This window comes from Pinus tabuliformis, chromosome 7, assembly GCF_031772625.1.
Source record: "Pinus tabuliformis cultivar Carrire ecotype Pingquan chromosome 7, CPIR1, whole genome shotgun sequence".
Taxonomy (NCBI): domain Eukaryota; kingdom Viridiplantae; phylum Streptophyta; class Pinopsida; order Pinales; family Pinaceae; genus Pinus; species Pinus tabuliformis.
The window spans coordinates 501093070-501109636 of NC_142293.1; the positions used below are offsets into that span (position 1 = coordinate 501093070).

At 39.0% G+C, this 16567-nt stretch overlaps 1 protein-coding gene across 2 annotated transcripts in view; it reads right to left on the reverse strand.

The window, feature by feature from the left end:
* Positions 1-484: 484 nt before the first annotated feature.
* Positions 485-16567, reverse strand: part of LOC149248245 (uncharacterized) — a 32903-nt gene continuing 16820 nt past the window's right edge. For both annotated transcript variants that reach the window (XM_089458383.1, XM_089458384.1), the window contains one exon: positions 485-1703. In XM_089458383.1, coding sequence (XP_089314509.1) covers positions 885-1703 — 819 coding nt within the window. In that variant the 3' untranslated portion in view covers positions 485-884. The remainder of the gene's footprint in view (positions 1704-16567) is intronic.

A 16567-nucleotide genomic window follows, 5' to 3' on the forward strand; every position in this document is an offset into this window, starting at 1 on the left:
AACAGATCTTGTGACCAGAACCTGTATATGTAAAATCCTGGACAGAACCTGAGAACCAAAACATTAAGTAGAAATTTCCCATGAAAATATCCATCCATCTAAACCAAGCCCATTTTTCTGATTGTGTAAACTTAGATTGGATTTAGAATAATGCTTTTGTTCATATAGTCTGTCAGAATAATCGGTACCCCACAAGTTGGCACAAAATTTACCGTCACATCAACGAAGCATAAAGAAGGTATTCACATACTCGTTTACCATCTCTAAAATAAGTTCCTTGATGGAAAAACATAGTTCTCACATCCCCGCCGAGGATCAAACACATCCTTCAATAAAAAAACAATTAAAAACCTAAAATGAGTATTAAAAAAAAAAATGAAAAGGAAACAACCCAATAAGTAGAGATGTAAACCCAAATGATTCAAATTTTGAACGAACGTTTTGGATTTCAATAAAGACAACTCTTTACTTTTAAACTGGATGGTAAAAGAATAGATCATCTGAAAACTGGAACGGATTGGTGCTTAAGCAGAAACAAACAAATAGCGAAGAGGTAAGAAACCTGGTAAATGCAACCATCATAACTACAACTGCAAACATTGAGATTCAGATTTTATATCTATTTCAGATTCTGACCTAAAATCTCAGAGAATTGAAGCAATCAATCCTCCAAACACTGGCTTTTGGTGCCAATGTAAAGTTCATTCTCGACCCACTCCCCATCTTTCATGTCTCCTCTCTCACACAGTGATATATGCTCACATGCAGACAAGCATTCAGAAATCTGATTTTCTCTAAGCTGTGTCTAAATCCCTTCGCCAATATAAATTATTGTAAATTTTTTGCTAGTTTGCAGTTCCATTCACTGTAAAACCCACTGCATTCTAGACTCTGGAGATCCACTTCTTTTGCCGCTTACAAGAATGCAGTTGTTGGGAAGCAAGCCCAACAATGGCCATTGCAGCAGCACTTGGTATCGTTTTCACTGAAAGACTTCTAAGATTAATTCCCCTCGTAGCCGCTGAACCACAATGTATCTCAAATACAGAGGATTTAATCTGATACGAGGGACACCAGCGCCGGATCCAAGGCAGGGATAGCACAGAAGCCATATCTATCTTCTTTTGTGAACTGGAAGAAGCACTCTTACCAGAATGGTCAACCCTTGTCTTCACTGTTATATTCTCTGCAGAATGCTGCATGGATCCTACAATATTTTGTTTCACGAGAGTATGGGGCAAACCAGTGTGATTGACCAAACTAGAACTTGCTAGATGGCCACCATGATGAGAATGTTCCCCAAGACAAGACGGTGACACATCACCCTGGTTTGACACACGTAGTATTTCATGATGTTGTTCTCTTGAATCCTTTTCAGATGCAGTCAATCTACTATTTTCCATCGCATCCACAGATGCCTCTTTAAGTTCTGCTCTATAATGTAACTGGATATCTTCTCGGTCTTTGTTGTCTTTAGCTCCACTGCATTCTGCTACAACCTTTTCTGAATGAAAGAAATCTAGCATTTTTACATCATGGTGGAATGTCTTCCTTAATCTTCTGGAAGAATGAAGATCTGTACCCATATGTTGGTATTCTAATGTTGAAGCCTGGGGACTAGAATGTGATGCAATACTGATTTCTGAAAGCAACCCCTCAATTTTCGAGCTACTGCAATCTCTGTAATGTGGAGGTGGTACGGCCTGATAATGATAGTCATACTAAAATTGTTATTTCCTTCAAAATACAAGACATTGTGTGTTCCCAGTTAAATAACATTTTTAGGTACACTGAAAAAGCATAAATTTTCAATGTCATTGCAGGTGTGTATAATTTTAACAAACATTTTAGTATTTTACTTGTCACACAAAAATCATGTCTCCCAAATCACTATTGCTAATGTTAAACAGCATTTGTTGTTATCATTTATGTAAAAGTTCACTCCCATAGAAAAATAAGTTAAATATGCCCACTGAACTCTTAACAACATTCTAATTTTGCTTTCATGTATATTACTCTTCAATGAAGCTGATCAGTCTTGCATCTTAACAAGGCCCTGAGGACCAAACTTATTGGGGGGATATATAAGAAGCCTGGAAGTTTACTATCTGAAAGTTTGGAACAAGATAATTGAAGGCTCGTAATTAATAAGCTTGAATTTTTGGATTTGCAAACATTGCTATTATCTCATTACTTTCTTAATGATGGGAACGATATTTTGGCATCTATTGGTCAGTTTCTTACAAGTCAAGTGAGGCATGGATGTTTGCAAAGCTTGTAACATGGTCCATGTTGGAACATGAAGACCATTGAAAGATATCTAGTTGTATTTGGGCAAACACTATTGACATTGCAAGCAAGGCTGCTTGGAAGCGGGAAGCGAGAGCGGGAGCGACAATTTTAGAAGCTTCCGGGTCAGGAGCTTTTTTTGGAGCGTTTTTTATATGCTGTATATTTTTATATATTTCGATATATATATGTCAACAAAAGCATGTAGAATATTGAATTTGTTATAAAAACAAACATATAACATCAATCATCTAGTAGTTATGATCTTCATCAACCATAGGTCCACAACATCTCGATTCTCATCAATCTTAAATTTTCAAAGTTTCAAAATTCAATATATAATGTTTGTCATCACCAAATTGTACTTGTAACCATTACCAAACTATAACAAAGAATATCAAACATGAAATGAAACGGTTCACGAAGCATCATATTCATAATTCATTTCCAATGAGTTATAATTGCCAACTTCAAACTTCAAGGTTAAATTGTCATATATTGTTTACAAAAAATATCATAATTAATACGAAATAGTCAATAATTATAAAAAGTACTAGAAACTAGAAAAGACAAGTAAATCTACTATCTACTAAAATTTCTTCTTGCCACGAGAAACTTCTAATTTCTTTTCTCGTGATCTATGAACAATGGGAGTCTCCTCCCGCATAGTCTGACTTTGCAATGGTTGTGAACCACATCCAAGACTAGAAGGCACGTGACCTCCAAGCAATGTTGCAGATGGAGGTGGCAGCAAAGTTGGTGCAACTTGAGCCCTGCTAGTGGATGGGGGTGGCATCGTTGTTGATGTTGTTGTTGTTGCTTGTTGATCGCCATCCTCATCATCCAAAGTTATGCTTCTAGCTATTCTAAATGTAAGGCTCCGTCCTCCAAATTATCCTCCTTCGAGTTGTCCCAAGTGATATATGCTCTATCAACTCAAGCCCGCTCACAATAATTTGTCAACAACCTCAAGTTGTGTACATAAACCAAGCTTTTTGCTCAGTTTTCATTGAGGAAGCTTCTATTGACATTGTGGATGAAGCTATAGGTGCTCCAACACCTCTCCGCAGAAGAAGTATAAACCACCTATGAAAGCACTTTAATTGCCAATTTCGCCAAAGGTCCCCCGGATCCATACATGTTCCACTATTCAACAGGATCCAATCTATCTCTATCATCGATCGCATGCAAAGTACCAAACGTTCTAGTTTGACTGAAGTATTTGCTTAATTCTCCATAGATTCTAGCACTCTTCTCCCTGTTAGTGACCAGATTGTCTAATGCTAGCATGTACCCATTTTGTACCTCTGGATCTATATGGGATTTTCATCTAACCCCACCCCCAGGTGCAGGTTTGGCCAACCAAGATGGAGAGTAGTATTTGTTGAGAAATCTAGGGAGTTCAAAGTTAAACAATTTCTTTGCTTGATAATTGCTTGTGATACACTTTTACTTCTTAGCTTATAGTCTTTTCTTCGTTAGCTTATTAATGTGTTCTTCCATCAAGACAATTACCAAAATGCATAATAAAAGACAAGCGACATAGTATGTAGGCTTCTCTAGCTAGGGCCAAAACCTCTCACCTCTTGAGAGGAAAACCCGATCAAAATTATTTTTCTAGATCTTCAATTGATAAGTACCCAAACCTTGACACAGACCCTTGACTCTAGTATCCTCTCAAGATCCTTGTCACCAACCTTGATGCTCTGCCTCTTCCTCCGCCTTTCTTCTTGATCTAGAACTACTCCTTTTCGGCTCCTTCTAGAAAAACTCGATCTCTATCCATTTTCGCTGCACATTCACAACTTCCCTAGAGAATCTTGGTCTCTATCCTTTTTCGCTGCACCTTCACAACTTCCCTAGAGAATCTCGGTCTCTAAGTCTTCTATAGAGAAACTCGGTCTCTACTTTGATTACCCAAAAGAGTCTGTCCTTTGCTGCCCTAGAAGAAACCCTTCTTCGTACTGCCCAGAAGATACTTCATTGCCCCAGAAGAAAGTCACTTTCACTGGCCCAGAAGAAACCCTAACTTCGCATTACCCAAAAGAATCCTTTCTTTCCCTTCTTCACACTTCTATTCTCTTCCTTCTTCATAATATTGTCTTTCACCCTTTCTTCGCACTTCTTCAAGTCGAGTTGCTTGTCCAAATTGTCTATCTACAAATGAGGCCAAGTTAGGTTATTTATACACGTCTTCACTGGGTCTTTAGGCCAACTTGACAGCTAGAGATTAGGCCGACTTGTTCTAGCATATTCCTCCATTGATGTAGGCCGACTTGAAGAGGTTAGGTGACAAGTTCTTGGAGGATACTTTAACATAGACAAGATGACCTTTTACAAAGTGTAACATGACTTCATTACATGACAATGAATCTTACATTTTATGACTAAATGACAAATAAATCCTAAAGACTCTCGACGGGAGTCTTGACTCAAAAACAACATCCTTGCTCATGAACCCATGAAGCAAGTTAAATAATTTCATTTTTTTTATTTACATCTCATTACATAAAATCATATTTACGTGTCATTATGAAGACCAAACCTAGTTACACTTTTCAATAGTATTTTGGCATAAGGACATATGTCAAGAGGCATGGAGTTAAACATTAAGATTATCCCACCTTTTGACCAAATGTTTGTGAATATGATCATACAAGATGGAATCTTTCAGTTGAACAATACCTTTGATTTTCCCTAGCATGCTATCCATCTTCTCATATATATCCCCAATCATCGGTGCATCTGTATCTGCAAAACGAAACATGTTATAAATGGTCTTAGTGAATTGCAAAACATTCTTCACACTTGCCCAAAACTAACCATCAAGAACGGTGTCCTCCACCTCTTGAAAATCTTCCCTATTAGATGTGGTTGTAGCCCTATCCTTTAACACCTGACATGAGTCACTTGATACCATGCTAGCGAATGCCTCTCTTACCTTCAAAAGGCACCTGAAGGTGAGGTGATATCTAGCAAATAGCTCCAACCTTGAGTGACTGCATAAAAGGCCATGGGCATTGCTTTGATTGGTAATAAATATTATCATGTACTTCCCTTTCTTGTACAATGAACCAATCCATTTGTATTCAAGTTCATTTATCTTAATAATGTCATGCATCAAAAGGTTCATTGTGTGAATCAAACACCCAAACCAAAATATGTTGGGGTATCTATCCTCAATGATTGCTCCCGCTACCTTACAAATAGAAGCATTATCAGTATACTTGGATGACATTGTATGGCCCAATAGTTTCAATTAATGGTTCTACAATGTCGAAGTTGGTCTTGAACTTATCTTAGTCATGAGATGAAAGGAAGACTACACTAGTAGCAAACACACCAAGAACACTTATCAATGGCTTTCGTTTTACATTTATCCAACCATCAAATACAATAGACACCCCATATTGATTCCAAGCATTTGTGAATTTACCCAAAAGCATTTCTGATTTTGGCTTTTCCCCGATCAGGGCCCACAGTTATATCTTTTTCATACACATGGCTCTTGTATCCTTTAGGGGCATCATTGATGACGGAAACCATTTCATGCCAATAAGTTGAGTGAAGAACATTAAATGGTACGCAACATGCAAAGAGAAATTTTTAAACTTTGCATCCACGTCATCCCTACAACCTTGATCAAGGAGTTTTGTTATTGTTCTACCCCTTAAACAGATGTCTATCGTGTAGTTGTAAATCCGCTACCATGGCTAGATGTCGATGGAGTTCTTGCTCTATGTGTGCTAGTAGCCTCATGTTCACTGTTTGATCTTTCTTATTTGTATTGTGCTTCCTCCTCTTCCCTTATTGTTAAAATTGGCAACTAGGGCCAAACTCCATGTGGGTCATCTTATTTATGGCAGCTGATATTTTTCTTGGATCCCTCTCATCGAGAGGTGTAGGATTGATCTAAAGATCATCTGATTCTGATAAGTATTCATGGAGTTATGAATTTATTTGCATTATAAGACAATTTGTCAAGGTCGGCCAGCAACCAAATAAACCCCACATGTGCTCAACGTTTTAGTATAAATAGAGGTGGCCTTCAAGTCATTTCAACACACTTGGGATCTCTTCCTCTCTCTACTTGTCTTCGGGTTTTAGTAGGAGGAGAGATCCTAAGGAATAACGTTGCCCTGATCTAGAGGGCAGAAAACCGAAACTGCAGAAAAGCCGAAACTGCCGGAAAAGCCAGAAATGCAGGAAAAGCTGAAACTGCCAGAAAAGGCGAAAAATGCGAAAAAGCCGAAAAATCCGGAAAAGCCAGAACTGCCGGAAAAGCCAGAAAAGTCGGAACTGCCGGAAATGCCGGAAACGCCGGAATTGCCAAAAAAGCCGGAACTGCCAGAAAAGCTGGAACTGCCGAAAAAGCTGGAAAAGTCGGAACTACCGGAAAAGCCAGAACTGCTGGAAAAGCCAGAAAAGCCGGAACTGTCGGAAAAACCGGAAAAGCCAGAACTGCCAGGAATAACCGGAACTGCCGGGAACAGCGGAAACTACCAAAACTGTCGAGAACTGCCGAACAGTCAGAGCATTTGTCTCCGAAGGAGAGCAGCATGCAAGGGACAGCGAACTAACATTGGGACAGTTGTATGGTACTTAGCAGCAAATACACCAAGCATGCAATGTTACAGCTAGCATGCAAGGGACAACTAGCATGCAACAACAAGCATGCTAAGGACAACAAGCATGCTAGGGACAACAAGCAAGCAAGGGACAACAAGAAAGAAAGGTGCAGCTAACACATAAGTCAGGATGGCAACATGGTGTAGCAATGGCACATAATGCAGTACAATGATGGGAACAGTCCTGATTAATGAAGCGTGATGAGATGCAACATAGTGATGATGGGTGCAGCATGGTGCAACGCGGTGAGGTGCAGCATGATGACGAAATGCAGCACAACGATAGGTGATGGAGTCACCTTGAAGAATTAGTTGAAGTAGCATGTCTTCAACTGATCTCATGTATCATCTTCTTAGAGATGATCTATGCTCTTATCTAGATAAGTCAAAGTGTTGACTTCTGTTGTAAACATACTATCTCTCTCTCTCTCTCTGCTGAACTATTGAAGAACATATAAGAAGAATTGATCAAAGGTTTCCCCACATTGGGGTTTGTCCCTGGCTACCGCCACATCTTGTGTCCTCTTGTCTTGGCTTGTCTTCTGCGATTTATGTTTATGTTCTATTTGTAGTTTACTTGTGATTGCTAATCTGGAAAAGATATGGAGCTCACTATGAAAATTGAAATAAATTTCTCTAAGCATAGAACATACCTAAAATTAACACTTATATATTTGACTCTCTGTTGAGTTAGCACATTTGCACAGGTTTTGATTCCTATTTGTTTATTTCCATCCCATGGCCTTTTCCCACATAGATGATTTCTAGCACAGATACATGAACCTTTGTAAGTAGATTTGCAATGGGGGCATATAAATTTAGTGGTTCCACCCCCTTTCCCTCCTCCAATCCTTGTAACATATTTCCACAAGGGTGTTTGATGTATTTTGGTTTTCTTTCCATCATCATCTTCCTCCTCCTCCTCTTCCTCTTAGTACTTCTTCTCTTCTCCAGGGTATCCTAATCTACCTCTACCCACTTCTTCATCATCTTCATCACTTCTTCTGTTTCCAAACACCATCATCATAGCCTAAAAATGGAACCAACAAGATAAGGTTAAGCCATTTATCCATCATGTTTGTTGAAGCTTGAGATTCTTACTTGCAATAAAATGAGGGAGGAATGGGAAAGAGTAGGAAAAAGAGAGCATCTAGATTCTAGTAACTAGTTTCTACTTCTAGATTTGATAGATTCATTCAACATATAAAAAACACAAATGTTACATGTAAGAAAAAAACAATGGGATTAGACCCTACCTCTTTGGCTCTCCAATGGTGGTGGCAGCCTTCAATCTCCCAAGCTCTCACAAATGGCAACCTTCAATCTCCCTTGCAAGCTCCCACAATCTTATCTTCTCAATCCTCTCAAATCTTCTACTCAAGGCTCAAACCCTCTCAATCTCTCACAAATTCATAAAAAGATATTTAGTGGGAGGGGAGGAGGCCTTTTATTCCCCTTGGCCTTCCCATTTCCCTCCAAAAATTAACTTGGCCCATCGTGGGCTGCATGCGAGCGAAGGGGGTTGGGAGTGATTTTTTGGTTTAGGAAGCAACGGGGAGCGTCATTCCTGGATTCGCTCCCCGAGCATTAAAATCGCTCCAAGAACGATCCAAGAGAGGCGCTACCTGATCACTCCCCAGTCGCTCCCAAATCACTAGGGAGCGAAATTTTTTCCAGGGAGTGCACTCCTGAAAATCGCTCCCAAACGAGAGTGATTAGGAAGTGCACTCCCTGAGTCGCTTCCTGACCATTTCCTTTCAAAGCACGCTTTGGGAGCAAGTGCAAGGGGCAGGGAGGCGCTCCCCCGCAACCCTGATTGCAAGTGAAACTTGCAAATGTGCACGTAAAACATGTAAAACATTTGAAGGATGTTGAAAGATCTAATAATCAAATTATCAATTCTTTTGTGGTGAATTCTTTTGCGATGAATGTGTCCTTGACCTGTCCTGAAATCAAAATGAGTGGATCTTGTTATCACAAAATATTGCACCTTAACGCAAAGCCTTCACAAGGTGCAAAGACTAGTGGAGCATTAAAGTGTTTCCACTATCATCTAAAAAACAACTTCCCTTGTTTTAGTGAAAAAGAAGAACAACACAAGGGAGGTTTCCCTATAAAGACTTACGGTTCCCAAGGCAAGACACAATCAAGTCTAAGGTATCGTAAGTAGCTACCCAATGCACCGCCAATTAAAAATCGCAAGTTATGGATTAGGTAGTCACACAAAGTAAATTTCAGATTTCGTGATTTCTCACTTGAGGGCTATTTGAGAAGTCTTTTTAATTGTTTATCCCATGAAAAATATGCCAAAACAATCCAGAGCTGAAAATTAATACAGACTGTGGTAAAAGTAAAACTTGCATAAAAGATATATAACTTACAGCAGTGAAAAAGTCATAATTGAAGTAGGTCTCAGCCACTTAGACAGATTATAAGCAAGTGATTTTTATGGCTAAAACAAGGAATAAAACTAGGGTTTAGGTAGCTTATTAATCATGGAAATTCAAATGCATATAACAGCCAATAAAACCAAGATGTCCAACCCTAAAATTGCTATAATATAAACTAGCTAGGCTGATTTTCCACATATATGATTGTAGGTTAAATACATGCAAGAAAATCCTTAGTATTTAGGTCAAAATATGCAAGAAAATTTGAACTTTAGGTCAAAAGAATGCAAGAAACCCCTAGACATCTAGGGTTTTCTAATGGCTGAAAATTAAAAGGAAGCTAAACAAACCCTAGATTTACCCTAAAAGAAAAATAAACTTGGAGTTTTGAATTTAAGATTGACTAGATGAGAGAAAACTAGTGCATACTAACTTTTTTGGGCATATGGGGTCAACTAAGGACTCCTTCACAAAATATAAGTGGAACTAGGGTGACAGTTAGAGTTTTCCACCACAAACCTTTAACAAATCCACCTAGTGCCTTACAGGCTTCAAGATAATTCAACACAAGATAGTCCACTAGTAATATTCCAAGAGCTTTGGAGAAAGGACTTGTTCAAAAAAAATATAGAGAGCACCACCACGCCTAGAAAGTACAAACATGGAGCAGACAACAAAAAGTTCTATGAGCGGGGAAGTTTGAATGTTTGACTTACTATAATATGAATATGTTGACTAAACTTGTGCTTGCAGGGGACTAGGATATGCATATCAATATGTCATTGAGGCTTCTGTATGACAGTATTTGATAACAGTTGCAAGGGTTTGACTAGATTTGGCTGATTGATATAAATAAGCAATGTTTGGAGTTTTGACATGATGCTTGATGATGATTTAGATCTTTGATTTGATGTTGAGATATCTTTTGGGGTGTAGATCTCACTATGATAGCAAATTTGGGATTTGACCTGATGACTATTGAATTGATTTGAGGACCGATTGTTTGCCTTCATAACAATGCTATGTGGGCGTAGTGACTTTCAGTGACTTATATCGGAACACAATAGATGTTGTGTTGACATTATTAGCTTTGGCACAATGGTTGTAGTATAAACAATTGTGATTCGGTATGAAGTAATCCCACAATAAATGGATGGAACCTGCTTGACTTATTCTTGGTGTATGCATTTGCATCTAGCGACTTGTATTATGATCATGAGATTGACTTGATGAAGTTTTGATATTGCTTGGTAAATGACAACTTGTTGGCATGATAATAGATAAGTCATAACTTGATATTTGGATGAGAGTTGTATCTGTCACCTAGTCTAAAGAATTTGATATTGTGATATTGATGATCTGACTTCTAAACCTTAGTTGATTTGATTGCACATTATTGATTTGTGTAAGGCTGATCATATTGATTTGGTGAAGTGTTATGTTTGTAGAAAGCTTTGTATGACACAAACTCCCCGATCCTGATATGTCTGCGTTGACAGTGATCTGGTGAAGTCAGGATGATGTGTCAATCCAAACCTCTGCTTCAAAAGAGGACCAAGGTATGGCTTTGATTTTGGTTTTGTATATTGATGGTCTACTCTTGACAGGGAATGAGCCTCTGATGATCAAAGTAAGAGGGAGATGGCTTTTGAAGCTCGAAATAATGAATCATGGCATGATGAATCGATTTTTGAACTTTGGAATAGAAAATCTATATTATGAACCTATCGAAGAGTTTTTGGAAAGTGGAAATGCAAATCCTTGGACACTTTAATTGAATTTAAAGAAGTTGTGAAGAAATATTGTTGAACTTGACTTAGCAACCAACAGGTGATTGAAGCTTTGATGTTCCAACTCTCGTATGTATATATATATATATATATATATATATATATATATAGAGAGAGAGAGAGAGAGAGAGAGAGAGACCTGAGTGAATTCATGATTGAGTCGCTTCATACACATTGAGTTGCCACCAAGCACCCTTCAAGATACTTGCCTGGGATGATCAATTTTTGATCTGAGATATTCTTTCAGTAATATGTGACTGCATGGATGTAATGATGATGTTTGGGATCGTTATTGATGAGCACACTTGGGTGTTGCCTTATAATGTCTTTGGATGAGAGGTTCATAGATTTAAGCACGACCAAGGTTGAGTACGATGTTGCTAGCATGGCTACTTGTGAGGAAGGATGAAGAAGCTCTTTGGTGAGTCGTTTGGGAAAGTTCTGAATATGAAAGGGATACATTGCGATAATATTGAGTGGATCTAATTGGCAGAGAAACAATATATAGTTGAGACTGAGATACCTTGATATATTGAGACAGTATTGTTTTACAAGACAAGCTTAGACATGTGGTTGGCACCTCCTTGAGAGGGAGGATGACTATGGTATCCTTTTTGTGATATACATATTTTTGTTCTAATATGATATTTGACTTGATGTCCTCTATGAACAAGACGCAGTTGCTATTGAGGCATGATGATTACCAGATATGAGTACGATGATATGTTGTTGATCTATAGAGAGCATCGTTGATCGAGGACACTGAGCCAACCATCCCCCCCTGTTTGAGCTCCCAGGGTATGGAAATGAGATGGAGGGCTCCTAGGGTTGAGGGATCTTTGGACAATAGGGCATCACCCCTATCTGTTACCCATAGGGTTGGAGATGTTACTCCCCTATCTTAGTCCTTGCAGAGTATACCTCAGTTGGCATCATACCCACAAGCTGGGCTTGTTGGGATTGTCCCTCCCCCTCTAGCCAACGGGTTGAGGAGGTTTGGGGCATGTCATCCTTACCTTTTGGTAAGTCGGGTATCTAGCCTAAGCTCAAATTATGATGCAGGTGTTCTACAACATGACTATTGAGAGTCATTGCTGGGAAGATTGGCAAGCAATAGGATGGGTTGAGATGTGCTCCCTTATATCACTTATTGCTCAATATGGGGTCGTAGATGTTTAGCTCCCCCATGAGATTCTGGGTTGAGATGTGCTCCGAGATGTGGTTCTAGGTTGAGATCCGCTCCCTAATGATATGCTCTTCAATGATGATGTGGGTTGTAGATTTGGCTCCCCGATGTATAGAGTGTGGTAGCTTAGGCTCCCCTCCGATGTGAAATTCTACTTCTTTTAGTTTCAAGAATGTTCAGCATATGAGCAAGAACAATCAAAAGATAAGTACGAATAATCAAGACAGGAATCGAGATGAACAATGACGATACGAGATGATGAGATACTTGAGATTGGATATGGTTTGATGAAAGCATACACATGACATGATGCAGGTGGAATTCTCCCTAGTTGAAAGGGAGTGTTAAAATTGGCAACTAGAGCCAAATTCCACTTTGGACATCTCATTTGATGGAGATGATGATTGCATTAAATTCCTCTTTTCGAGAGGACCAAAATCGACCTAAAGATCATCAAATTTGGACAAGGAAAAGTGTATTTTTGAATTATAAGCCCACATGTGCATATTTGATCAAGTCGACCCTAAAGCAAATTGGACACCCTTGGAAGGTTATAAATACAAGTGACCTCCACCTCATTTGGACATCATCATGGATCATTCTTCTATTCTCTTTTTTGTTTTTGGCTTGCACAAGTCTGAGGCAGATCCGCAAAGGAATGGGTTCGCAAGAAGGTGAAATTGCAGGGTCCAAAGCTCGCACCATTGTTTAAGGGTTTTGGGCCTCAATAGTAGGCATGCCATAGAGAGATCTCGACTATAGTCGCTCGCTGCCAAGCTCATCTGTGACTGAAGCCTTTCAGTCGCACGCACAACATGTCCTCCATGCGACTGACATCTAGGGTTTGGTTTTTCAGTCGTCCGAAGTTTTCGCTCATTGACCACATTGTTCGGCAATTGACCGCAGACAGTGACAGTTTAGTACAGGCTTCAGAATCAGGCTTTTGAATATAAGCATGATTAGGTTCCTCTCATGGATATTGTTTATTGATTTTTGCTGGATAGTTGTATGGATGAAGATATGGATCATTGTACTCTCTTTTGTTGAATCATTAAATGACAATCTAATAAGAAGAAGAATTTGAAAGGGCATAGTGGGTTTTGCCCTGGTCTCTAACCAATCCTGGTCTCTCTATGTGTGAATGCTTTTCTTCTATTGTTCCTTTATGTTCCACTGCATTGATGATGATGATATTGTTCTTTCTACATAGTTGCATATGTTGTTGAATAATGATGTAAATTTGAATAATGTTATGATGTTATGGGGTGAATTTAATGTGTAAATGAAGAAATGCAATTATCAAAGCAAAGAACAATATAGCCCTAAGAAAAATTAACAATTGCCCCTTTTAATTAATATTACCAAAATTGGGGCAAAATTTGCATGCTCACAAAATTGAGGATATTACAGAAAACTCTTCGAAGCTCTTCCCATAAACTCCATTATTCCTTCAGTGGGTAAATGCTTTAAATTTGTGCTAGGGCATCAAATTTTAGCCTCCTTGGCAACAAGATTGGCTTATCTTTGACATCCTTGACTCCATATACCCAAGGGACAAGGCACTAGTCCAAACCATTGGTGATCAATCCTATTTTTCATACATCTTTTCTCCCTCCTGAAATTGTGTCCTTTCAAGGCTAGAGAAGGAGCTAGGGCTTGGTGTGAATTTCTAGGGAGAGGGGATTTTGGTGGTTAAAGAGCCTAAACATCAAGTAGATAGGTTTGCCACGAAACCTATCAATTTGGTGGGCATCCACTTTAATTTCATCCATAAATTCTCTTGCCCTAGGTGTTTTCCCTAAGAGGGAAACCCTAGTTTTCCTTCCCTCAACTTAAGGACTTTCTTGAAGGTTTCATGAGCCTTGGCTTAGCTAATATAGATTGTAAGAAACCTTTTTTCCTTGCCTTGACCTTGAATTACTCCAACACTCGTCAAATCAATCAAACCCTAGGTCTTGTGCCTCTGTTTCTAGGTATCTTCACAGAAAGTGAATTGCTTCTTAGAAACCCTGAACCAAAATTGTGTCTTTCTTGAAGACTTCCTAGCGAGATCATTTCATATCCTAATCCTAGAATACTTATTGTAAGGGATCTCTATCCTATCGAGACTCCTCCTATTAGTTAAAGCTCATAAAGAACAGAGGGGATTTTAGCTGTGATGATAGTGGGCCACTACCTCATTGTTGTTAATAGGTCTAGTTTGTACCTTGTAGGGTTTCCCTCCCCAAGGCCTGCTAGATTTTGCGGCAACATTTTTGGCGTCTTTGTCGGCGAGGAAGCGAGACGATCTTCCCCTAGAGCTAAGCTTTTAGGCTTTCCTCCATTTGAAGAGGTGATTTCCATAATGACAAGATAGATCCTCTTCTAGAGACTCCTAAATTGCTTGGTTTCGAATATCCTAAGAACGAGCTTGAAGAAACCATAGCTCCAAGGACTAGAGTTGCTGCTAGAAGGGGGTAAGCATACTCCATCCCCTACTAGACAACCTCTATTTCCTGAGACTAGTCCTAATCCTACTCCTAACCCAAATCCCAATCATAACATCCCAATGGCTAAGAGATGGAATCTTGCATCCTTCAAACCTTTGAACTTTGCTAGCTTTCCTGGAGCCCCTCATCAACTCCCGAATAAATATCATGAATGGCTACCGAAATTTGATGGAAATGTTGTTGTGACCACCAAGAAACATATCAATGACTTCCTTTCGTCCATTTGTCCTAAAAATGTTGAAGAGGAGGATGTGGTCATGATGTTGTTTGTGCTAACAATTGAATGAGATGCCAAGGACTGGTATCTTAGTTTGCCTCAAGGAAGCACTGCTAATTTTGATCAATTGGAATTTGGAAGATGCTTTCAATAAAAGGTGGGACTCTGACCTAGATGGTGGCATGGCCCTTGAAAGATTCATGACTATGGCTAAGCCTGATAAAGAGAATGCTAAGAAATACATCCAAATATTTAACACCAATCTTAGGGAGATCCCTGATAAACTCAAACCTAATGATGTCATTATGCTATAGAGGTTTATCAAACCATCCTGTGGCCACTTAACATATGCTCTAAGAGATAAAAATCCTAAGACCTTAGCTGAGGCTAAAGAAACTATGATCGAGGTTGAGCAAAACACCAATGATGCACATATTAAAATGTTTTACTTCCCTAGGGCTAAGGTTGAGATAAAGTCAAAATCAAAATCAACCCCTCAAATGGAGTAAGTAGTTTTGTCCTTGGTCAAACAGGTTGGCAAGCTATCTGAGGATGTTAATATTGGTCAAAAGTCCATCATGAATAGGCTAACTACTCTTGAGAAGGAGAAGGCATCAATGTCGAATTACCCTCCTAAGAATCAATTTAACAAGTCCTCTTGTAAGAAGAATACTGAGGGAGACTGAGGTACTCAATAAAGTGTCCTCAAACCCCTTGATCCAACCAATATGGTAAGACAAGAGGAGACCCAAGAGGATAGTTCCAGTGAACAAAGTGAGGAGGAGGAGGAAATTGAGCAATTGAACAATGTAGATGAAACCCACCCATTCAACATAATGCTTGGGAATACATATGTCCATCCACAACCTATCCAAATTAAACACAAAAAAGTACAAGAAGAAAAGGTATTGGCTGAGAATGGGAAATAGTCACATGCATTATCAGACAAAGAATATTTGTCAATTTTCGCTTACGATGGGAAGAATCAGAGCATAATTCTAATGGTCAATTAGACACTAGGCATAGGCTTTATGTGTCCCTTGATCACTGATCAATGTAAGTGGGCCCATCCAAAGTGTATCAACCTAGTATTAATAAGAACTTGCACTCTGTCTCTTATACCGGTACCACAACTCACACAGACATGCAAGAAGGTGGAATTTGGCCTGAGAGGTTTGAATCGATTCATCGTCTCGTTGCAATGTGATAAAGAATGTAGAAAAAAAATAATACCTTGACCTGATGTGATTCTTAGAATACCCAAATGATGGATGCCATCTATAGAAAGGATAACCAAGCAAATGATCAAATAGATAGGGTTATATCCTCCTTATAGGACTATAGATGATGTTTAGTTTTCTAAGCATCTACATATTGTTCATGACCAAAAGATTAATTCCTCCACATAGCAGAGGGAATTCTATGGAAAGATGCCCCTCAGTCTTGCAGGTGTGGTGTGGGAGGTAGTGGGAAATTCAAGGGCTTGCAATACTCCCAAAAAAATGAGAAACAAGCCTAAGCGAGCTCTAGCACAAATCCCTCTCGAGAAGAGGAACCTCCTAAAGAAAAACCCAAGCA